Here is a 25,503-nt window from a genome sequence, read left to right on the forward strand (position 1 = left end):
TACTGTGAAAAAAATTGCTAACTAACATTACCAATGCAATTACAATTGTGATTCTGCAACTATGATGAAAATCCTAAAAAAATTGACAACCAAGATCACATTCACTAACCTTTTTAAAAGCCTTGTTTTAATAGATGTGCCCTTGTGAGCTGACAACATTTGATGCCCGCTTTATTAATCAAAGTTACAGTCTTTAATTTATGGATTTGACATAACTGCCACTAAAAGCTTTCAAGGCAGGCAGCCGTATGAAGTGAATAACCAATTTTATCTTTAAATGTGAGTTGCTATTAATTCAGTTCTAGAATGAAGCAAAAATATAATTTAGTCCTAAAACTTTTTGCAATTGCAGCTTCCTATCAAGTTTCGTAGGATTGTTTTATTATTAAAATGTAATTTTAAAGAATAATTAGACATAAATCAGAAATATTTTGTCCCCAAGCTATAATACTCAGATAATAATGAGGTGGAGAATGCTTACAAATGAAGAAGCTGGCATGCCTTTAACTTGGTAATGTGCCAAAGCAAACTCGTCAGTTAACTATCAAAATTATATTATATTAGTATTGATTGAACATTAAGATAGATTTGGAAAGTGTTTGATACATGAAAACTCCAAATAAGATAGTGGGGTTATGTGATGGGAAATAAAAAGGTTAAATAATAATAACAACAAAAATCAGAAATTGAATTGCTATAAGTCTATCCCCAATCCACGAAGGGGAGGTGGGGATATCCAGCCTCCGGCGGAGGCTGCAGCGACGGGGGCAAATTTCCCAATGACAATCCTACCACATTTCCTGCATGCACAACTGCACATATATAATATGTTTTCATCATTAAACTATAGATTAGTAAAATTAATTGTTGTTGTAGTTGTTATGGATAACACTAACTTATGATTCATATAGGACATGAATTGGTTAATTACCTGGTGAGGGGATTGGAGCGTGCTGTGTAGTGTTGTTGGGAGTGGGATGAAGGTACTTGCAAGAGTGGCCGTAACGGCAAAAACCCTAAAATAGAGAGAGCGAATGAGAAGTGAAAATTGAAAAAAAAAAAAAAAGAGTGGTAGCTTAAGGTAACGTACCGTGTTGAGGAAGTGAAAGCAAAGGGGTGGATTAGGGATTTGTTGGTGGTGTTGATTGAAGGAATCGTACCAGCGAGCTTTGGCTTGCTGGTGTTGAATACCCTGGACGTGTCGTTTCCGATCGGCTGGTGTGTCTTGGAATTGCTTGTCGCAGTAGTCGCAGTAATATTTCTTCGCTGGCATCCTCACACTCACTCAACAACCACCTTCGCTTTCAGTCTAAATAAACTAACCGACCCTATTACTTCGTTATGCTACCGGTTTTTGATATTTTTATAATTATACGTTAAGAAGAAATGTAATGGATGATTTATATTAATATTATTTATTACGAAACATATTATAAATTGCATATATTTTTAAAACTGTGACTTGAATTTTAATGAAAAATAATATATTAATATATAAATTACTTATATTTATCGAAAAATATGTTTGAATGGTTATATCAGCCAACTTATAATTTATTTATTTGATTAGCTTATAATTTATCCTATTAAATTATATAATTATACTTTTAATGAAAAATTCAGAACTAAATTATTTAACTTAAATTATACATCAAACATTTGTTTAAATAAAAAAAAAATTGATAAATGATTCATAAATATTCTATTGTACTTTGTATTGATTGAAAAATGTGTTTTTACTAAAATAATAAAGGAATCTGGAAAAAAAACCCTCTATTATAGTTACATAAAGAGTAAATATTATTCACTTGTCTTTATATTAAAAAAATGCGGGAAACATGTGATTTACATTGACAAAACAATTATAGAAATCATTCTATCTTGAAAATGAGAAGCTATATTTACATTGTAGAAAGAAATTTAAATGTAAGAAAATAGTGGTCAATAGTCATCCCATATGCTAAGAAAGAAACGACAGATAGCACCAAATTGGTGTTAGACCCCTTAATCAAAGTAGTTGATGGATATTGAAATTCAAAGTCGTTAAAGAATACCTATTAACTTGAAAATGCCTCGTGGAAAATATGGCCTCCGTTGACGAAGATATTCTTAACGTAAAGAAAGAGGGAGAGAATAAAATAACAAAGCAGATTATCACTGACTAGAACGCGCTTGTATATATTCTTTGTGCACAGAAGAAGGCAAGAGTCATACATTCAAGTTCTTTTTTTCGGTGTTCGCATTAGTCCATCAGACACCTCAGCCTCGAATAGAAACTAAAAAAGAGCCAATCTCCTAACTGTTTGATTAAACTATGAGAAATATCGCTTTCACTTACTACGTTTAATATTTGTCAATCGATCAATTCATTGAAGACAGGCCCGAGTGTTCGTCCTAGGTCGTTCGGCCAGAGATTACCTAAAGAATGGAATAAACAATTCACAGACAAGGCCATTACAACTTCCAACCACCACGCTAAACATTAACTAAATTAAACAACCCATCATTGTCTCAACAAATACAAATACTGATGCAACATTTAGATAATTGCAGACATTTGTCTTCTATTGTATGTTACAATCTGCTGTGATACAGGAAACAGGGTATTCTGCATACCCTTTGGGGGTTGGGTAATAAGGAGTAGCATGTATCTCTAGATCTGCTTTTACAGGGCAACCGAATACAATAAAGATACCAACAAATATCATATCATATCATCAAATAGAAGAAAGCTCAGCATTCTCATATGGATACAACACTCGAAGTTCTGTTACATTTTCACAAGCCAAGAAACGGGCATTGCTTCCTCGCATGCTCTGGAACCAATTTCACCAAAATCTCAGCTGGGACTCCTTTCAGTTCTGGTACCCATGCACCGATTAACATACAAAAAGTCAGCCAAAACAAAACTATTTGATGAAAACAAAAAAACGACCATAGTCACAAACACAATAGCCTATTCGAAAATCAGCATACCATGAGATTTAAAATTAAATAGTGGTGGAAGGAATCGGCCATTAGGCAGGCGAGTATTTGGATCACGAAGTTCATCAAAGAAAGGATGCGTCAGAGCATCTAACTGCACCACATAAAGCAAAATCTCAAATTACAGACATTATCGGAAGATGAAAACAGTCATTGAATAATTAGATTTGAAAACATAAAATTGCCAAAATGAATCTTTGCAAAACTATTATCTGAAAGAGGGAAATGCTATCTTTTTATTACGGTGAGATACTGAATGTTTGACAAGTCAGATACTCACAGCTGTGCACCGCAAGTTAGGGGAGTATTGTAGTAGTCTTGATACCAGATCAACAGCCTCTGGAGGCATGCGCTTGTGGAAGATCTAGTTGAAAAAAAAAACGAATATATGTAAGTATAGTGTTCAATAAGGATTTTCAAATATGTAAATATGATGAGCTTAAGAATAAAGCATGAAATGTTACTAAATTTGTCTGTGATACCTTGTGCCATGGATGTGCTTTAATCTGTGGGAATTTAAATTCTGTATAGTTAGGGTTCATGCATTTAATCTCTTCCCTTGTTGGAGTGCCCAGAACCTATCAAGACAAACAACAGATGGTATCAATTACATGCTTTAATATTCACACTTCGATGAATAATGGATCAAATCATCAAATAGGCCATTTCAATATTAAAAGACTACAGAAAAATGAGATTGACAGTTCAAAATATTTGCAAGAAAAATGTATAGCAGTAATAAAATAAGTTAAACATCAGAAGATTACCTTTATAATCTCAACAAGCTGATCAACTCCACTCTCACCAGGGAACAGAGGCTGTAAAACGAAAATAATGATTTTAATTAAATATGCTAAACCACAAAAGTAAAAGACATTTACATCAACAGCCACCAACCTGTCCAAGCAGCAGCTCAGCTAAAACACATCCAACAGACCAGATGTCAATGGCTGTAGTATATTCAGTTGCTCCAAATATAAGCTCAGGTGCTCTATAATATCTAGAACATATGTATGATATATTTGGTTCGCCTTTTACCTGTCAAATTTCATACCGAGTAAGTAAAAGTAAAGCGACAATCTAACTCAGGAAAAAAGAAGGTTGAATGAAAAGGAATGATTTGAGGAAGAAGCAGAAAAGCAGAGACATATAAATAACATACCAAAACCTTCGCACTTCCAAAGTCACATAATTTAACCTGGTGTGTGTGTGGATTGACCTGCACAGAAAAAACATCAAATTAGTATTTTCCACCCAACAGTCCTATGACCAGAGTTTCAATTGGTCATTCCCTATCTTTTAGCCACCCTAAACACAACCATAGCTATGAAAGCACGAGAACCAAAATAAAATCCAAATAAATAACCAATGATTTATGCAAAATAAAACAAAGGCCATACCAATAGATTTTGAGGCTTGATATCCCGATGGCAGACTCCAATACAACGATGAATATAAGATAATGCCCTAAAGATCTGCAATATATCAAAAGTATTGTTAAAACCTGAACATAGAACAAAGCTGAATTCGGGAAGGGCAACAGGCATACCTGGTAAGTATAGAGTTTCACATATATCAGAGGCATCCTTTGGTTCAACTTGTTGTAATGTTTGATCACACGATTAACTGTTTCAGGAACATACTCGAGTACCAAATTAAGGTATAGTTCATCCTTTTCAGTGGTTGAAAAGAAACAGTGCTTCAAAGAGACAACATTTGGGTGGTCAAGAAGGCGCATTGTTTGCAGCTCCCGGTTCTTGTACCTCTTGTCTTGAAGAACCTTTTTGATAGCCACAGTTTCACCAGTTTCCAAGCACTTAGCCTACAATCATACACGATGTCAGAACTAAGGGAACAGTTATCTTCACTTGAGTTAAAAAGGTTAAAGAGAAGACACATCTCATTTACCTGGAAGACAACACCAAATGATCCATGACCGACAACACGTTCTGCCATGTAGCTTATAGTCTGAAATATTAACAAGTTATATTGAATAATAAACATATATACAAAAAAGCGGCAAAGATTAAAGTAGACTGTTAAAGACAACATGACAAACTACATCAGGGCACTATCATCCTATCCAATGAGATTCATCAATCAGAAACCAATTGGCAAGGATAATAAATCCAAATATCAATACTCTAAATCACAGCAGGTATAAAAGTTGGGAACATTTGCACAAATAATATATGAAGCTGGAACATTGATTGTTTACAGCCATCCATGGTAAACACAGTAAGTGAGATGGCATATACACATTTGACAGACGGTAGAAAATTTAAGAGAACATATACCTGCTTCGGCTGACCATTTCTACCCCCAATGGTAGTCACAATGATATGTCCTGTCTCCGTTCCATTGCCATCAACAACCGTGGCTTCCATTTCCTACAAGATGAATCAAATTGAAAGTAACTTAGCCTCAAATTGAAAATCAACCACAAAGACATTCACGAAAAAAGGTCAAATAAGAAAAAGTGCAAATTTAAGAGAGAAGGGTTTACATACTCTATCATCCCTAATTTTCATATCGTTCATCTCCTCTGGCAATCTATCAACACCTGCTGCTCCATGCCCACTGGCTTCTCTCAAACCTGAAGTTGGCGCCACACCAACCGATGTCATCTTCACTGAATCCCTTTCTCTTTTAACTTCTGTTCAAAAGCCACTCATACACCTGCCAGAATGAACAATTACACCAAAATTAAAAAAAATGGACAACTTTTTTTGTTTAATTTGAGCATTAAAACTGGAGTCAACAGACATAATAAAAACTGGTCCAAATAGGAAAGTAGCACCGTTCAAACACGAATTAAAGAAACACAAAAACGCAAATCCCTTTTGTCCATAAATAAATATCCATTATGCGAAAAAGGAAAACATTAAAGCAACATAAAACTCCATCAATCTCACAGAAAGCCACAAATCCATCCGAAAACTCATCAACAGAAACAGAAACAGAAAACAAACAAACAAAAAATCCCTAAACAAACCTAAACCGAAGATCCCCGCAACCGAAGGCGAAACAACACGATCCGAACACACAAAACAAAATTAACAAACGCAGAGCGTGAAAACACCGGAAAAGCACAAAGAAAAGCAGCGACGTCGGAGAAAAAAAAAAGTTGGACGGAAGAGGTAGAAAATGAGGAGAAAATAGAGAGAAAGAGAATCTAGAGTTTGGAATGGAAAAGAATGAAGCGAAACGGGCGGTTAGAAGGAAGAGAGGGTTAGATCCATGAGAGGCATACCCATGGCGTGTTTGGATTTGTGTGAGTAACAGTTGTTCTCTGCTTTTTTGTGTGGTGTGCTATAATGCGCTGGTGACAGTCAAAGAAGAAAACCAACCCATTCTAACTATTTATTTAATTATTATTTCTTATTTATTAATTAAATAATTGTGTATTTTGGGGTAAATAAAATATAGAAAAATGTAACCTAGTTTCCCTTCACTTTTGACCGTTCAAAGTTCAAAGTTCAAACTCACTGTATTAAAATGGTAACAACTATTAATTGGCCACGGCGGCATGTTCCTTTTAGGCGCCTTCTTTTGTCACCTCGTTTTTTTATCCTTCCAAAAATCATACATATTTATAATAATATTCACAATCACACGTAAAAAATTACAAACAAATGAATACACACTTTAATAATTCATAATATTATTATTTTGTTCTCCAATTACCATCTCAAACAAATCACTCAGTTCCATCATTTGATCTATATGTGTATAAAAAATAACACTACTATATTCTTTATATTTTTTATATAACTTTTAAGTCTTCGTGAATTAAATTTATTAGTAATGAAACAGAAAACACCTCATTAATGTTATTTATTTTCTATTGACATGTACTTTTTATGTTTTGAATATGGTTTTCACATTGAATAAGATTCATGAATAAATAAATAAAATATAGATATTGGTATTTATTACCATTGTAAGAGTGTGAGAGTTTTATCTCGAAATTAATAAAGTGAGAAAATAATTTTTACTGTAAATTAATTCAGTCTCTAAAATTGAACGGTAAGTTAAATTGATATTACGAGTTGGATTATTCTATTAAATAATCAATCTCTCAAAATTAACAAAAACCCTAAAATTATCAATTATAAATAACTTGTTTCTTTTGTTATTAACTGATGCCGTTAGATAATGAATTTATAAGTGTGTCTGTTGTTATTTTAAGAGAAAAATGTACTTTTAAGAAAATAGTCATTTATTAACATTTTTACATGTTTGAATAAATTTATTTAAAGATTCAAAAGAAAAAAAAAAATGAAAATTGATGTTTTATAAGAAGTGCTTATAAAAATTTCAGTTTTATGTTTTTATTTTGTTTCTATTTTTTGCAATATTTTTTTAAGCATAGAGATCAGGCAACTCGTACATATCTCATTATCATATTATATAAATAAAAAATACTAAAATATCAGTAAAATTGAAAAAATATAACCACGATAATATCTAAATTATTTAGGATTATTAAATTGCTATCCTTGTAAATATATATTTTTGCCAGTTAATTTGAAAAAAAAATAAACTATATTGCATGACAAAACTTTTATTATTCTTATATGATAATCACGTGGATCTTTCAGAAATAATGAGAAAAGTATTTAAATGCAGTGGGAGATTGAAAATTCGGAATTAATGTGGATAATTTATTTAAAGGTAACTATTATTACTTTACATATAAAAATAAAATCATTTTTTTGCAGGTACAGAGACATAAGGTTTAATTAATAAAACTTTAATGCATCGTAAATTTTTTTTTATCTCGAATCAAAACACTTAATATCAAAATATCAAACCTAGAGGAAAAGTAAAAAAAAAAAATAGACAATGGATTCAAATATAAAGAACTTAAAAGTTAAAAAAAAATGTATGTACATTTGTTATTAAAATATTTGAAATACTTGTAAGTTTTTATTTGAAATTTTTGTCGGAGATTCCACGTTAACTTGAGTTAGACTTAAAGTCCACCTTCGTAATATGGTATCAGAATCATTTAAAATTTATCCTAGTGAGTGTTTGGTGGGCTTATCAGGCCATCCGCTATCGGGTCGTTATCGGACCATTCATAATATGTTATCCCACGCACGAGTTGTCACTCTCGGCGTGAGGGGGTATGTGGTTTCGTGATTCTTTTTGTTTTCGTCTTCAGGTGTTTTTGTCTTCAAATGTTGGAGATCCCACATCGACTAGAGATGAGAGTCTTTCATTGTATATAAGTGGGTGCAAACCTCACCCTATGAGCCGGTTTTATGGGGTTGAGTTAGGCTTAAAGTCCACTTCCTAACATCAAACACGGTGGTCTTCAATTAGTTATTATTTTCATCGAGATGAGTGGGGGGATTTGTAAAGATATTTTGACGATCAAGTTAGTCCGAGTAGAAGGTACAGGTGAGTTGAGGGAATGAAAAATACCTGACGCTGGTCTCCCCTAGTATTTCGACCTTTTGGATGGATCCCAACTATCATGGGTCTGCTCGTGGGTCCAAAAGAAGGCTTAATCACGCCTTAATCATATTTATCGTTGACCTGATTTTAATTATCGTTAATTTTTTGTTTTACGGGTTGTATTTAGATTAAGGAGATCATTTGATCTTCTTGGTCGTTCGGCCTACATTTGCCCCCAAGGCTCGAGTGGAATGATTTTGAGCGTAATGTAGAGTCTGTAAAAGAAAAATTATTTTATCTATGGTTAGATACTCATCCCGAGTCAAAGGTCATATGCCTCTAAGGCCCAAGTAGAGGAATTTTATGCAAGGTCTTATATGGCTGATAAACCTAGCTACTCCTTATGAACGACATCTCAACATGATTGTTATGTTGAGTGATTGACCATATGTGCCGGAAGTCGAGTTGGAAAAACTTAATGGTGTGTTTGAGGCGTGTGGATGGGACGGGCTATCAAGAAGCGCATAGTCGTGATCTGGACTGTTGATGCCAAATTGATCTAAAGATGGAGATTGAATATGACGATTCGTATTCACCATTTCAAAAACATATTAACCATCTGAGATGACAAAACCTAATTATCTTATTATCATCCTTTCAACTTGACACTTGACCAACAAAGCATAATCATTTTCTTCCCAACATAATAATAAAATAGGTTAAATATGTTTTTTCCTGAATTATAATACAAAATTAATTATTATTTTTGTTTAAATTTTAAATTTTTTATATTTATAATAAAATATAAAATATTTTAGCATCTTAATTTTTACTCAAAATCAGTTTGTAAAAAAAATTCTAAATGACCTATTTCAGTAATTTTTTTATTATAAATAATTAAAAAGTTTAAAATTTAAACTAGGAAAAAAATAATTTTGCATGAAAAAGAAAATATTTTATCCTAATAAAATTTATAAAAAATGGTTATAATCTTAATGGTTATAGCAATAGCATATAGATTTTTAAAAAAGTAAAAAAAAAAAGAGTGAAAAAGAGCATTGTTGTGTTGTGTGGTTGTTCTAGGTCTAGGGGCGGTGCTGCATGTCTGAATGATGACCACTTATTGGGCGGTTATCATAGTCAAATAATCTATTAATTATGTTTTTCCTTATACATAAAGTTCTTCTTGTTTAGAGTCAACAACTAATTTTCCTCATAACTCAACCCATTAATTCTTCATGCAGAACAATTCAGTGCCACCTCCATCTAACTCACTTCTTCTGTCTCACCTTTTTTAATCAGAAAAAAATTGCTACTTTTAAAAACTTTAATTACTACCATGTGTTACTATAATTTATTCTAATTATTTTTTGTTTGTTTATTTACACTACATTATTTAATGTTTTAAAATAAAAGGTGCATTGTGTTTCCAAGAATATTAATTTGAAAAGAGGTGTGTGAGAACACAAGAACCAAAAAAACACATAGTCAAAACCTGATTAGGCACCTCTTTTGAGTGGTTTGTCCAAGATTTACCAAAAGACAGAGCAGCTAATAAATGAGGTGACTTATTTGCCTAATTGCATATCAGACTGAATGAATCATGTGGAAACTTTAAATATGCTTCAAAACTTCTTTATATAGTCCATCACTGCCACATGGTTAGTTCTATGCATCCTAACATAGACTTAAAAGCAATTATGCAAGCTTAGAACAAGTGTTTTGGCAATATCTAAGGGAAGAAAAACAATATTTCCTTCATATCATCTCTCACAAACCCTCCAAATCCTGTTTCTTCCTTTGGAAAACATGCTTTGCATCATCAGTTATTAAGAATTAAGAATTATATATCATAGATATCTGATAATAGGTAATATGATAAGTTTAATACAAATACTCTTTTCATAAATTTTAAATGATTTTAATACTATATTAAAAAATATATTTTATCTTATAAAACTAATTTATAAGATTTGTAAAAAAAATTTACATCTACTTATATATTATAAAATGTCATAATTTTTAATTAAATTTTCAACATTAATATTTAAATTCATTTAAATCACTTATATACATTATAAAATATCATAATTTTTTAGTGGACTTGAGATTTCCAACCTCAAACATCACCTCACCTCAGTGTTTAAATTTATTTAAATATTTATATATATGAAATTTAATTTTACCCAGGTTATAAAATATAATAAAGTCTGCTGCGAGTTTATATCAATAAGAAACAAAAACTTAAGCTTTATAGAATTTTTTTTATAAAATTTAAGATTATAGGTTTTAAATAAAAGGAATGAAATTTAATGTGTTAGAAAAATGAGATAGTTGCATTGCTTACTATGAGTGGATTCATTCTGATGAGAAACAGTTATTTATATAAGTAACTATTACTTATTGATAATATGTAAATAGGAAATGTTGAATAAACGCCTAAATTCTAATTAATATATGGAAAGATAATGGAGAATGTATAAAACAAAATAATAATAATAATAATAGAATTGTTATAATTATATTAAAAAAATAAATGTCAATAACATTTTTTAGAATAAAATTTGTCCAATCAAACTGTGTAATAAGTTACAATTCTTATAATCCGTGGTTTAAAAAATTGCTTAGGTAAAGGTATCATTTCATTTCATCAAAATAGAATAAAATTGATAATTTAATATTACCTATTTTTAAACGACTTTTTTTTCATTGAAGTTTTTGGATAAAAAAATATAAAAATAAATGAGTTTCTTTATAAATTAAAATTAATTTATATATAAATTAAATACAAATTTTAAAGATATTATATGAAATTCTTTAACGTATAAACTAATTTTGTATTTGAAAAAAAATAACTTATTTATTGTTATTGAAGAAATTCACTCAAGTCAATTACCACCTGAACAAATTTCCTTAAGAGGAAATTTGATATTTGATTAATCATTATTGTTTTAATCAAATCCTTACTACAGCTATAAATTTATTGAACGTAATAGGAAAAGGAACATAAATATTGAAAATAAAGAAAACACTTTTTATTTAGTTTTCTTTGCAATTCTTTATATTAAATATAAACTAAAAATAAAATAATAGTTTTATACTTGTGTATAAAAAAAGAGTAAAGATCCTAAATGGTGTTTAAACCCAACAACCCATTCAAGCTAACTTTTTCATTTCTCAAAAGAAGATGATAGTTTCATTTATGTTATATTTAGTAAAGTTAATTAAGTCAAAAACAAATGATAACGTATTCAATTTTTATAATGGTTGATTATTTTCAATTGACCCGTGGTACACAGTTTCAACATGAAATGATAATAAATATTTCTAATAACATAATTGTATTAATTATACTCATTATCTTTGTCATTTAACCCAATTTTGGAGTTGAGAAATTCAATATGCAAATACTTTATTCATAATCAAGACAAAGTCCGTAATAACACATTCTTTCGTTGCATTAATTAATAGTGGTACTAGAGATGTGGTGTCATTGCCCCACCAATAATGTGTTTCACATACTATATTTTATTCAATTACTTTGTAATTTGTTTAAAAAAAATAAAAATATCTAATAATTAAATTCCTTTCATTAATTTATAACATTTTCTCACCATTTGAATGTTTGAAATATCTGATTGAGAATTATACCAGTCAAGAAACAAATTAATATTCAATGGTTGAATTGGGGTTTAGAATTTATTTGAGTGAGTTTTTTCATAAGCTAGAAGAAAACAAATAAAATTTATTTTATAAACTAAAATTAATTTATATTGAATTTAAAAATAAAAAATATAGATAAACTAGTTTCTAGTGTTGATATTAATAAATAGCAATAATTATTAAATAAATAACCTAAGATAAATATAATATCAAATTTTAATAATACAAAAAACTAAAAATAACATATATATTTTATGTTTTAACATTGAAAAATCATAATACTTAAGTTTAAAATTCAACAATATACCATAATATTCTTTAGCAATAACAAATGAAAATCGAAAATGAAAGAGATAAAAAATCTAGATACATTTTAAAAATTAAGATAACGTGATACTAAGTTTTTTTTTCCATGACAATAGTCTCTCTAGTTCTTAATATAAAATAAAGAAGGGTTTTAAAAGAATCACGAATATTAATAAAACTAATTCAGTTGGATTTGTTATTTCTTATCTGATACCAATTTTCGGTAAATTTTTTATTTTTCAAACAATCTTGGTTGTTTTTAAATATAAGAAAACATTATTTTAAATATCATTTGAACTAATTAATTGGTTGTTGACATAAGTACAAGTGGACTGACTTGTGTGTTTGAGTTGGTCAATTGAGTGATCCAGAGTTTGAATTTTGATGATGTCGTTTTCTCAATAAATTACATTTTATTATTATTTTTTTATCTCAACACTTAAAAATCTCCTCATGGAAACTACGAAGTCTTAATATTACAGTATTTAAAACTAGGAAAAAGAGAAGCACTTGCGTAAATCTTTTATAAGATGAAATGTGATGAAATAGGGAGGGAGAATGGAGGTTAGGCATGTAATAAGAGAATATCAATGGTACAAATAATTGTATATATTTTTTCTTCAATACTGAAATAATTCTTTTAATCATTATACCGATTTTACCGTCTAATTTTTATTTTTAATAAAATGTTTATTTCTAAACAAAATAAAATGTAAAAATATAGTAACCTAAATATTTACTTTTACAACTTTTACATTTCAACAACCAGCATGCTCTTCATATTTGACAAAGGTAAAGTGATGGCTTGGAAGAGCATAGTTCCGAAATCTAAATATCAGAATAAATAAAAATTATGACCAAAGAAAATTCAAGAATTAACAAACTGATTTTGACGCGCCATTTCTTTCTGTGTTTACTCTCTCACTAGCCAGAAAACAATTTGAATAAAAAATGAAAATATACGACAGAAAATTGCAACCTATAAAATAAAAAAAAAGTTTTATTTTCTATTCCTAGGACAGAAAAGCACTTTGAATCTAATCACTAAGATACATTTCACCTAATTGATACATTCCAGGACGAACATACAGTTTCCATAAAGCATCCACGCTTGTAATACATCCCCATGCATAACCTCAATTTATTTCTAATGAAGAAACGAAACACTCTCCTTCAGTTACGAGAAAGGCAACAATCCTGACAAAAGAAAACCCACCATATTAAGCCATAGAAAATGTTCACAAGGGAATCGCTACATAAGGTATATATATATATATGTAATGTATATGAGGACATATCATGTCAGAGCACGGGAGCAGATAACTTTGATTGTTCAATCTCAAATAAATTATCAATATTGAAATTTATTTAAGTAAAAACATTCCTTACCATTTATGTGTGTTTCAATACTTAATATTAAACTCTTACTCACTTCTCAGGTTCTCACTTGATTAACCTTCCTAAATGTATACATGCACAAACTGCAATTCTTTCGTACTAAATTCTACATAATGTTTCCCCCTATCTAGGCTAGTTTTAGGTGATCCAAATTTCATTGGATATATAATGTAAAACTGCTTCACAGTCTACATGTACTGTTGGTTGATTATGACTGGGCACTGTAATGCCACTCGTATATCATACGGAGAATTACCAGAGGATGGGAAATATTCATCAAGGTAAAATAAAGATGGTGACTATCAATTGCCCGCATGCAAACCACCAGATTTAATTGAAGCTTCCTAACAGAAGACTACAATCAATACCTCTGTATTATGATTGCTGCACTTGTCGGGAAATCTGTATTATCCAATCAGCATATCCATTATTAGCACCCATCTGATCCTCAAACAGGTTTGAAAGAAGAAGGAATCCTTCTCTGGGGTGTTCACCTTGCCTCACAAGGCGGCACAACTGGTAATATGCACGGTCAGTACTTCTGAGCTTCTCAAGTGCCTTTATCAGCCTCCGGGACATCTCATTATCATTCTCATTCTCATTTAGAGTAACCTGTTAGAGGAAACAAAACATTTACACAGTAGAAGATAGATGACAAATGTTATTGAACGACAGAAACAGCGGAGGAATACATCAGAAGTCTACAATATTATTAAATAGGATATCGATCAACACTGGCGTAAGTCTAAACCAATTAAGGGACAAATTTAACAGAAAATCCACTATGAATTATTCTTTTTTATCAAGAAGCTGCAGCACTGAGAAATGCATAAATTTATCTATTGAACACTCCGGTGATATATCTTAAGGTTCACATACAATATACTTTTCAGCTCAAATGTAAGAAAATGTCAATAATTTGTTCAAGTACTAGGTGCTATCAATTATCCTAATCTACCAAGCAAGCTCGATATAGTAACTGTTTATAATTCAACAATCGTATACGCACGCATCAGACTGCAGAGAGAAAATAATCTGAACATTAACAAGCTTTAATGAAGAACCGAAAAGTACTTGTAGAAACAGAAGACTTAAAATGACAATAATAATAAACTCATGTACTCTACTGTGCTTTCTTCTTGTCTTTCTTGAATATATTATATACTATACCTTTGATAACTCTGCTGCAAAGTTAGACCCAAGTAAGTTTTTAGCTATGTCAGGTGAAATCACTCTACCAAACCATAAAATGAACTGGAAGCCATCGTCATATATATAAAGGCCCCTAGAATCCAAGCTCTCCCCAGTCAAAGGTAACCTTCTGTCAATGCTTCTCAAGTCATCAGCCTGAACATAAACACAAAAACAGAAATAATTCAAGGAGCAGACATTTAAACCATTTTATTTATGAGTTTTCAGAGGCAGTAAATGCATACATTTAGAAGATATTCATCAAGTCGATGCAAACTAGGGTAGAGAAGTTTCAACATCCTTTTTATTGGTAGGGTCATCATTGTGTGTCCAGCAGCACACCGTTCATCTAGTGAAACATCCCCATACCCACCACGGAGAGGTGCTGATCTACAAAGAGCTAAGCCATACAAGGTTAGGAACTTTAATGACTCAGGATATACCATCCTATTCACCAAACGATGTTGCCCAGCATAGATATTTCGATAATCTCGGAGGCCTTTCACAATTCTTAGTTGTACAGCACTCCTGGCTTCTTCCAGTTTATGGGATAATGTTTTCTCAATTGCTGCAAATATGAAGGAACTGCTTAGGAAGATGAAAGAAACTATGAATCTACTATCCATGCATATGATGTAACTAGAATAGAAGTCATGTCACCCTACCTAGCCTACTAAACAGAGATAAAATTGCACCAGTATCAGCCAAGCGATACATGTCTACCAATTCTGACACTACTGGAGCCGCAGCTGTATGTACTCTGATACGCCTTTCTCCACAAGATGCAGTATACCTATTTTATTTGTTAAGGACACACCATTTCTTGCAGAAGTTTCAGATTCTAATCGTACTGCCATAATGACCTTAACTGAATAACAAGCATGACAGAAATCTACATTGATGCAAAACATAGAAGAAATAACAATAAAAATACACAGTAAAATGTGCTTAAACAAAAATGAAAAAGATAAAATAAGGTCACTTTATTTTGTCTTTCCAATAGAAATGACTTAATTCACGGCATAACTAGTTCCTAGGGAATAAGCAATACCTTAGAATACATTTCCAATGCTCATAATAAAACACAGGAAATCTACATTCCTAGGAAGTTTTTAATGAGTAACAAACATGAGAAATCTACATTCCCAAGTTCGTATTCCTAGGAATGAGTTTTTAATCTGTAACAAACATATTCTTAATGCAAAAAACGTGATGGATGAGAAAGGCCTCATGATTCACATAGATGATTATGCTGCAAGAACAAGATCTTGAATGACAGTACCATGAAAAGATATGGATGATTTATAATTATAACTCGTGTCAAGGATTATGGAAAATAGGATACAACAATGCAACTTGGAAATACATTGTCTGAGTTGTCAATGATGTTTCTTCAAGTGATAACTGCATGGCAAAGGCTTTATCACAATCCACAGCTGGAAGTGCTAATAAATCTGTGGACCTTAGCATAAAGTTTCCATGATAAGTTGTGAAACGGACACCTAGAAGCACAAAAACAGTCAACAACTATTGTATTATAGATATTTGTATATAATTGAATACTTGCTGCACGAGCCAGAAGAAAAACAAAAGGTAAGCAAGGTCAAAATTCAAATGAATACACAAACCTTTTGCACATCTAATTCGCAATACAGCTTCCCAGCCAGTTTCTCTGGTAAGGTCTCTCCTTAGCTCATTTCTTAGTTTCTCCCCGTGAATGACTGATTGGAAAGCTGGATAGTAATACAGTTGACCAGCGGTATACTTTGCCAGAGTTCCTGTCAAAAGTAAATTGTAAGCATATAGTGCACTTCGTCACCTATAAATATAAGTTTGTTAGCTGCAAGGGTATGTGCTTAGAATAATACCACTTATACCGAAGGAGGCAAATTAAACAGAATTACAGGGAAAGAAAATGCATGCATTTGTTCGCAGCCAATTAAGATGCATCACCAAATAATTGGCCAATGCCAACTAAGCAGTTAAGGAAAGGGAGATAACCCTTTGTAGACACATATTTGAGTGGCCCTTTTAGTTGACATTCACTCATCTTAATCACACAGTAATATCAAACAACACAAGAGAGTAAATATATGGTAATCATTCAATTAAGTTTATTATTCAAAAGTCGGAATGAAATTGAGAGAGGACTAAGAAAACCATAGTTAAACAACAACATTTCATCGAGAATCATCCTAAATACCCATTCCATGGAGAAGTTAAAGGAGATTATAAATATTTACCTAGGGATGCTATGTCGGTGTACTTATCACTGAATGCATACACATTAACTGAGATTTGGAATTTAGAAAACTCAGCAGCCATTTGTTTGTAAAAGGGATCTTCTGGCAATCTTAACACATGTTCTTTATCTGTGCCATAAACTTTAGAATCATCTCCACGTAGTTTCAATCGGCCAGCACCAAGAGATGGGAGTGTGTTTTGAAAAATTAACAATTTCCCTCCAAGTTGACTCTGTATAGAGGCAGGAAAAATTCACAACACAGAAATGCATAGGAAAGTGGAATTTGGTAAAGGGATGTAAAAAATGCATCTATGTGCATGTAACTTGGTTCATGATGATATATCAGATTTATTCAATGACATTTGTATCAGATTTATTCTAGCAGTAATAGAAGGCCCATCCTTGCAATTGAACAAAGTATCCATTATTCAAATTTAAATAAGATATTCCAATAATAACTGTCATGTTAGATGAATTTTCTAGAACTGGGTTAAGATTTTCCTGCCATGATCCCAGGAAATACATTTACACACACGCACAAATACACAATACACACAAATAATAGAAAATTATAACTTGTAAGTTTGCGTTCACAATGTCCAACATTAATCCTCTCATTAGCATTGTTTTAACTTTCAATTAATAGAAACAATGTTCAATGCTTTTTGTGTAAAAAAGCTCACTACTACTTATGAGTTGCAACCAAACAACAACCTATAATAATAACAAAACAATTCAAAGTAGTAGGCAAAAAGGGACTAATATACCATAATCGCAAAGGCAGCCTTCAGAGAAGGACCAAAAGCAGATTCCAGATTCACATTGTCCTGGAACATGGATGGTAGACTATCAAGAAACGCTTCCACCACACTTCTTGATTCTGATAAGTTGACAAGAAGATCATCTGGCAGGGGAACAAATATGTCATCCAGATCTGAGACCACCAACATTTGTGGTTGTGTCAAGGATGACTGGAAAAGTGTAACAGAATAATAAGCAAAAAGTTGAGCCAATTAAGGCAAAGATAGAGATATATTAACAATAGCAATACTGATAATATTGCAGACCTTCATGTTATAAAAATGTATTGCACTGTCAAAAGTTGCAAACCCTATTTGTGTTCGTGGAAAGCCCGGAAGCTCATCTAAACATGACCTGATTGTTTCAGCCACAACCTGGAATAAAAACAAAAACATGAACCACCAATAAAAAATGGTGTGAGTTTGGATAACAACTCCAGAATACACCTGAAGCTTAACTTTATCTTGTACAAAAGAAATTAATTCTGGGTAGAACAAGATTTTGGCATCCCCAAATGAAAAAATACATCAACAAACTAGAGTTCCCATAAAAACATTTGTTACGACCTAGGTAAATGACTTTCTGGTCATATTGGGTATAATTTGACAATTTTGTCCACAACAAATTATAAATACTCAAAAAACAATTACATAGATAGAATCATAGAATAGACAGTGTGTGTGTGTGTATTTACAATAAAAAAGAAAAGTAATTCAAACAACACTTAATCAATCAAAATTGCTGTTTGCAAATATTCCCAAAAGTAAAACTAAATCTACCAAAAATAGTTCTTTAAAATATATTCTACCCAGAATTACTCTACACAAATAACCCAACGCAATCATGCTCATAAAGGATTAAAATTTAATCCTTCTTTCTTTTTCCTCCCTTCCTATGTGTGCTTTCCCTCATGGTCCAATCCTACCTCTTCTTTTTTACTTTAGTTGTGCATGTGGTTTTGTAATGACGGTATTTGGAAGCATGAACTAATTTGCAAGAACACAACAGCAGTTTTTCTCAGTGGTTGCAGGCTGACAAAGCATACACAGGCCAATTTTACAAAACCCATTTTCAGTTCAAATAAACTTAAATCAGATAAGCACAATCTGGCTTGTAATATTGAAAGATCAGTGAAAATCTAAATTAACCAGATTTTAATGAGAAGATCACTGGATTGTCTCAACTGTAAATGTGAAAAAATGTGTAGGCAGTAAGCAAGAATTATAGAATTACTGTCTAAAAAAAACACAATACATTGGTATTTCAAGAAAAAACAAAAATCATAATAAAAGGAAATAAACCTCCTAAAATAAAAGAAATAAATCTCCTGACATAAAGACCCTTGATCTGGAGCAAATCTACCAAATAAAATCTTTATCTAAATCCCTTAATTTTTGGGATTTCTTACAAACAAATCTATATTTATTATCTAATCCATCTATATTTATTGTCCAGTAAATGTGCAATGTTGACACCCATATTTCAACACCCCCTCTCAAGCTGATGAATAAATATCCTCCATTCTCGGCTTGGTTATGAGATTATAGAAGTTTGAGGCATTGCGTACTTTTGTCAACACATCAGCCACATGTTCTTTGAATGGAATGAATGACATGCATACTAAACCTTCTTCAAATTTTTCCTTAATGAAGTGTCTATATATTTCTATATTTGTTTGTTCTGTCACAGACATACATGAGAAAGGAACGAAAAATGAAAAATTACGAAGAACACAGTGTAGAAGAAACTCAATGAAGACGGAGTTCAACAGAGAAGACAAATAACGAAGATGAACAGTGAAGAAGACCAATATCAAAGAATAGGAAGAATGGAGAAGACAAATGATGAAAAGAGGGTAGGAGAAGATGATCAGTGAAAAAGGAGATGAATAGTAATAAGGGAGAAGACGAACAGTGAGAAGGGAGAAGATGAACAATGAAAAGGGGGAAGATGAATAGTGAAAAGGGAGAAGATGTTTGGAAGAGTGTGAGTGAGAGTGGAAAGGGAAGGAAAGAGGAGAAAGAGTGTGAAAATTTATGTTGTTTGGATGCAAGAAAAGTGAGTTAAAGATGAGTGGAGCGTAGATGATACGATTGATGTAATTGAAATGTAAAAAAACGATGAATGTTTATATATCAAGGTTGAAACATATATTTATGCATGAAACCTCCATCCTGAAACCACACATGCCACTACCATTGCTTATTCTCCATTCATCATTCACCCCGAACAAAATCGCGAACCCAACCCAACCCCAAACAAAATTGTGAAACCTAGCCATGACACTGAACCAGAGTATCTAAATGAAAACGAAGGTAGAACACCACAGTGGTGCTAGGTGAGGCAACCCGACACGAAACGATGGCAAGGCGACGGTTACACGATGGTGAGAGATGGTGAGCGACAACAAGAATGAAAACAAAAATCACAAATGAAGCACGAACAAACACAAGTACAAAACAAAATAAATTTGAATTCATTCACTCGACTTGAGATTCGCGGGTTTGACTGATTCTACCGATTTTGTTTGAGTCTGGCTTGAGTTTGCTGAAAAATGGGTTTGTTCACGAGTTGACTCGTGACACATGAGTAGACTCTTAAACTTGGACGAGTTAGCGAGTTTGATGCTATGTAGCACAGACACTGACACTGATACGACACGGACACAGAGATACGTAAAATCTCTAAAATGTAGGACACGGGGACACAAATCTATATATTATATAATTATGAATTATATAAATTGACAATAAAGATTTATGTGCACAAGTATGTTTTAGATTATTTTTTGAAGCAGAAAGATGTTTTTTCATGACTGATTCACAAGAATTTGTTTCTTATTTTTATAATCATAATAATAATTTGTACAATAAAGTTTGAATTTTGAGAAAATCAATGTATTTTTCCTTTCTAAAATTGTGTTAGAACCATACTAGAATTGTCAGAAATCTAACAAATACTTTTTAAATTGGACACTTCACGGATACATGTCCTACAGGTGTCATACGAGTGTCGGTGTCCGATATGAGTATCGGACACTGACACGCCATTTAAGAGGAGTGTCCGAGCTTCATAGGTTTGATGACCATGTGTAGAACATTTTTAAGAGTAAGTTTGGAAGATAAATAGATATCTCCATATCTTGCAACTGTAGCTAAAGAGCCATTAATAATTTTCAAATTACTTGGAGATGGGGTATAAGAATGAAAGAATTGAGGTGAGTATGTCATGTGATCGGTAGCTCCCCGTTCCCACAATCCAAGAGTTAGTAAGTACTATATGAGACACCCATATAAGAAACATTACCTGAGAGAGCAAGAGAGTACAATTCAAAGAGTTTCTCAAGTGTTCCCAGTAGGTCTTTCAATCTTTTTATCTCCTCAATATAGAATCCTCCTTCCTCTATTGATTTTGGATCAGACGGGTCATCTTATAAAGAGAAAACAACAATAAAGGCTGTTACAATGAAACTGCAGCGATTAAAGCTGCAACCTCTTGAAGTAAATGGTAAAAGAGAGACCAAGGCTACATGAAAAACCTAGAGCTCTAATACCATGTGAAAAATGTGTAGGCAATAACCAATAATTATGGAATTACTTTTCTTGATCTCAAAAGGAAACAATACATAGGTATTTAGAGGAAAAACGAAATCCTAATAAAAGGAAATAAATATCTTAAAATAAAGAAAATAAATCTCCAGACATAAAGACCCTAAATCTGGAGCAAATCTATCAAATAAACTCCTAATCCCAATCCCTTACTTTAGGGATTTCTTACAAACAAATTTATATTTGTTATCCAATCAATCTATATTTTGTCGTATAGTAAATGTGCAATATTTACACCTATATTTCAGCAGTAAATAAAAACATTTAAGACAATACATTATAGCCCAATGTTTTTGTTCAGGGTGGTCAAAAAATATTTATCACATGTACCTGGTGAGCTGAGTTTCAATTACACAAATCAAACACAAATACAAACGAATATTGCAGCTCTACAATTATTTTCTTAAATCAGATCTGAAAACCCCTTGATCTTGTTAAGAAATCCATAGAATGCAGTACAAATTATACACTGCATCCAAGCTTCAGTTTGTGCATAAGTAGATTGCATATAATAAAAAAAATTGCCACTCAAAAGAATGAAATCGTCAAGGTTACATAACAACAAACCTACTAATGATTAAAGAGCTCGAAGTGAAGTACTTACCTCAATCATTCCGCTTCTAACCGCAGATATGGAAACATCAATAAGGAAGAAATATACTGGAGGCATAGGAGGCCGCACCATATATTCTGCTGGGGCAACAAATTCTACAGTACCGTTTGTAAGCTCAGGTCGTTGATTCAAATCAACTCTTCTGCCAGTGGCATCTAATGGTGCATAATATTCACTAGGAACTGTACATAAGGCCAATAAATTAGCATCTTAAGAAAGATATGTTAAACCAATTAAACGTGCAAGCTACAGTCAAGACGAACAGACAACTTTCATCACAGAATATCATCATTAAGCATGCAGGTTATCAGTCTGGATTGACACCATAAGATTCAATATACTAGCATCTTAAGAAAGATATATTAAACCAATCACATGGTCTCTGACACTACAATTCCACCTTGTAAAAGTAACAAGTCAACTATAACCATGATTTTATGAAGTGACCCTACGGAATTAAAATGGGAATAATACTGAAATAATGAATTTTCAGAACCACTGAGCATGTTCTTCTTTCAGAATGTGATGGACTGGAGTTTGGTCACTTTCAAATAATATATTAATATCTCCTAAACAGAGCCTTAATTACTTCAATTTTCTTCTTTAAAATATGTACATTACTTCAATTTAATAAGAACCATTAAGCATGCTCTTCTTTCAAAATGTGATGGACTGAAGTTTAGGTCATTTTTCTCAATATTAATTAGGTCAACTTTCTTCTTTTATTATTCTAAATTTGTGAAGCACGTGAATGTAAATAGTACCGTCATTAAGCAAGGAGCAGTTGTTGCACCGGAACTTTCTTCCGCCTTCAGTAAATTTGACATAGGGATTCACATATGTGCGGCATCTCCTACAGCGTACGACACCAGTTGCAGTAAAATTAACTATGGGTACCTCTTCCTGTAATCAAAGAAAAATCAATGCACAAAGAAAAATAGCATGCCCTCTATGAGTTACAGATAATTGAAAAGGATAGTGAGGCACTAACCACATCAGGAGACTCTGCAAGTGGACATACAACTGCTCCAAGTGGAAGATGCCACCTTGAACATAAGGACTGGGAGTTAGGCATTCCACTGGTTGTGAGTCGTAGATATCTAGGATTGCAGTTCATGGGATACACATCAGATAAAAACTTTTGCTCCTCATCGCCTTCCAATGGCCTTGGCAATTCTTTAACATCGATGGACGGCTCCATGAGTCCAGGACGAGTTTGAATTGATAGCGAATTAAAGTCTTCAGTCAAGCCACCAAGGACACCCGTAGGCGGTTCAGATCGCATGGGCTGGGTGCCTGGCGGAGCAGCCATTGGGGGCTGCGAAACATAACCTCCTTGGTGAGGGTGAAAAGGCATAGGTGGTGCATGGACAGGCCCATAATTTCCTTGATTTAGCATTTCTGCACCAGCCTGGTTCTGCGGATATCCAGGAAAAGATGGCTGAAACACAGGAGGAACACTCGATCCTGGAAGTGCAGGAGGGGGAGACCCTATTGAAACAAAAGGCGTGTGCGGCTGAGGCTGAAGAGAAGCCGGAAAAGACTGTGTTTGACCCGCAGAAGGTTGAAATGTTGGTTGTCCCATGAGTGGAGCACGCAGGGGAGGCGCTTGAGCATTTGAGGAGAACTGTGGCATCGGAAAACGCTGGAAAGGTCCAGCAGCAGGTGAGAAATTGGAAGGATAATGAGACACTGAGGGGTCATTAAAGTGGCCCGGTGGCGCAGATGATGAAAATGGTGTGGATGCCAAGGGAGGAGCAGGAGGAGTAGGTCTAAAAGAAGGAGGCTCTGACCCAACCATGGTCCCAGTTGACGAAAAAGGTGCCATACCCTGTGTACCAGCAAAGGGTGGTCTAGAAGGGAAGGCTGGTCGACCAGGGTTTTCTGTCCCCATAGTTTACGCAAGCACAATAACAACAATCGAACCACTTAATTCATAGCTTTGGCTCCATCGTCACCAAGCCTGTCAGAGAAAGCAATTTGATACAATCGACGCAGAAAAAGCCACTAAGTGTCTAACAAGTCATACAATTCAGTGCAAAACAACATCTCACAGAATTTAGGAAAATGATCAGAAATGGAATGAATTGTGAAACAGCTATGACGAGAATCGAGTACGAATTGGTTGAAGCGAGAGACGGATCGAGAAAGGTGAAATTGAAATGGAGATCACGGAAGAACAGAATGAGAGACTTACCGATGCTGATGCGATAGGGCAAGAGAAGTTAGATCGGAGACGCAAATGCTGAAACAGAATCGAAATGCCCAATCATCTGTACCACTTGCTCACTGCTTCTTACACCATCTCCTTCTCCCTACCCTGCAATCACACTATTCTCGTTGCTCCTCAATCTCTATACTCTCAATATCATATTTCCTTTTTCTTTTTTTGCTTTATTTAATTAAGTGAGAGAATAACAATGGATAATTTTGTACAATATTTATTATAATGACATATTTTTTTAAAAAAAATATGATATTTTGACACCTTACTCATTTCATATCCATAATAAAATATTAATATTTATAATAAAAAAAATTAAAAAATTAAAATTTAATGAAAATATTGATAAAACAGTGTTTCTATGTTGTAATATTGAAATATCTAAACAGTGTTTCTACCATTGAAGGTGAGCGTCTATAATATGATATACAGTCTATTATGGTCCTTGATGCTAATTATGTTTCAATGATAACCAAAACTCATTTTAATGATTTGTGGTAATATTGAAATATGTAAATAGAGTTTTTATAGTTGAAGGTAAGCATCTACAATATGATATACAATTTATTAGATTATCTAAATATTTGTAGCATATATTCATTAGATGATCCGATGAACGAATAGAATGTGTACAAGTTTTTGATTAAAAACTTAAACAAAATATTTTAAATATACATATCTACTATATGCGTTCAACCAAAGAAATTATGTATCAAAAAAGGTTAAAATTTGAAATCGCGAAATCACTTTGTTCAACATTGTTTTTCGAATATCTCTAAGGTTTATCTTTTCTTAAACAAATTTTATCAAATTACCATTTGCAATTACTTTTTATCATCTTTGTGCATATCTTTGTATCATTTCCAAACAAAAATATTTTTAACGACTGGAAAACTTTAATGTCCTTTAATGTCCTGTTTTAATGTCACGAAATAGAACGAGAAGATTATCGTTTAAGTTTTTATTTGTTTTCTTTTACTAACCCATATTGTGGTTACTTTCGAATTAGTTTCTATGACCCGAGTCAAACTAAAAACAAATTGAAAGATTGTAAATCCAAACT

General features: G+C 32.6%; 3 protein-coding genes across 5 annotated transcripts; all 3 read right to left on the reverse strand.

The window, feature by feature from the left end:
• Window positions 1-537: 537 nt before the first annotated feature.
• Window positions 538-1,342, reverse strand: LOC137830107 (zinc finger CCCH domain-containing protein 3). Of its 2 annotated transcripts, none has more exons than XM_068637252.1 (3): window positions 1,091-1,342; window positions 932-1,016; window positions 538-800 (listed from the first exon to the last, which is right to left on the reverse strand). In XM_068637252.1, the coding sequence occupies exons 1-3, from the start codon at window positions 1,271-1,273 to the stop codon at window positions 703-705; spliced, it is 366 nt and encodes a 121-aa protein (XP_068493353.1). In that variant the 5' UTR covers window positions 1,274-1,342; the 3' UTR covers window positions 538-702. The 2 variants fall into 2 exon arrangements, with proteins under 2 accessions (XP_068493353.1, XP_068493352.1); XM_068637251.1 differs by having other exon boundaries at window positions 538-812; window positions 1,091-1,341.
• A 1,112-nt stretch (window positions 1,343-2,454) lies between these two features.
• Window positions 2,455-6,495, reverse strand: LOC137830108 (glycogen synthase kinase-3 homolog MsK-1). 2 transcript variants are annotated; one of them, XM_068637253.1, is made up of 13 exons: window positions 6,239-6,495; window positions 5,496-5,664; window positions 5,283-5,375; window positions 4,894-4,953; window positions 4,535-4,807; window positions 4,386-4,460; window positions 4,148-4,204; window positions 3,883-4,023; window positions 3,753-3,803; window positions 3,468-3,563; window positions 3,266-3,349; window positions 2,977-3,079; window positions 2,455-2,861 (listed from the first exon to the last, which is right to left on the reverse strand). In XM_068637253.1, exons 2-13 carry the CDS (start codon window positions 5,610-5,612, stop codon window positions 2,779-2,781), a joined length of 1,233 nt encoding a protein of 410 aa, XP_068493354.1. In that variant the 5' UTR covers window positions 5,613-5,664; window positions 6,239-6,495; the 3' UTR covers window positions 2,455-2,778. The 2 variants fall into 2 exon arrangements, with proteins under 2 accessions (XP_068493354.1, XP_068493355.1); XM_068637254.1 differs by having other exon boundaries at window positions 5,981-6,319.
• Window positions 6,496-13,227: 6,732 nt separating this feature from the next.
• LOC137830110 (protein transport protein SEC24 A-like) lies at window positions 13,228-24,635 on the reverse strand. The gene is made up of 14 exons (XM_068637255.1): window positions 24,414-24,635; window positions 23,208-24,179; window positions 22,981-23,119; window positions 22,208-22,398; window positions 18,262-18,369; window positions 17,962-18,165; window positions 17,193-17,424; window positions 16,578-16,727; window positions 16,295-16,451; window positions 15,615-15,742; window positions 15,195-15,517; window positions 14,929-15,105; window positions 14,127-14,370; window positions 13,228-13,557 (listed from the first exon to the last, which is right to left on the reverse strand). Exons 2-13 carry the CDS (start codon window positions 24,108-24,110, stop codon window positions 14,134-14,136), a joined length of 2,949 nt encoding a protein of 982 aa, XP_068493356.1. The 5' UTR covers window positions 24,111-24,179; window positions 24,414-24,635; the 3' UTR covers window positions 13,228-13,557; window positions 14,127-14,133.
• Window positions 24,636-25,503: the final 868 nt, after the last annotated feature.

The sequence above is a fragment of the Phaseolus vulgaris genome, chromosome 7 (assembly GCF_000499845.2).
Source record: "Phaseolus vulgaris cultivar G19833 chromosome 7, P. vulgaris v2.0, whole genome shotgun sequence".
Lineage (NCBI taxonomy): Eukaryota > Viridiplantae > Streptophyta > Magnoliopsida > Fabales > Fabaceae > Phaseolus > Phaseolus vulgaris.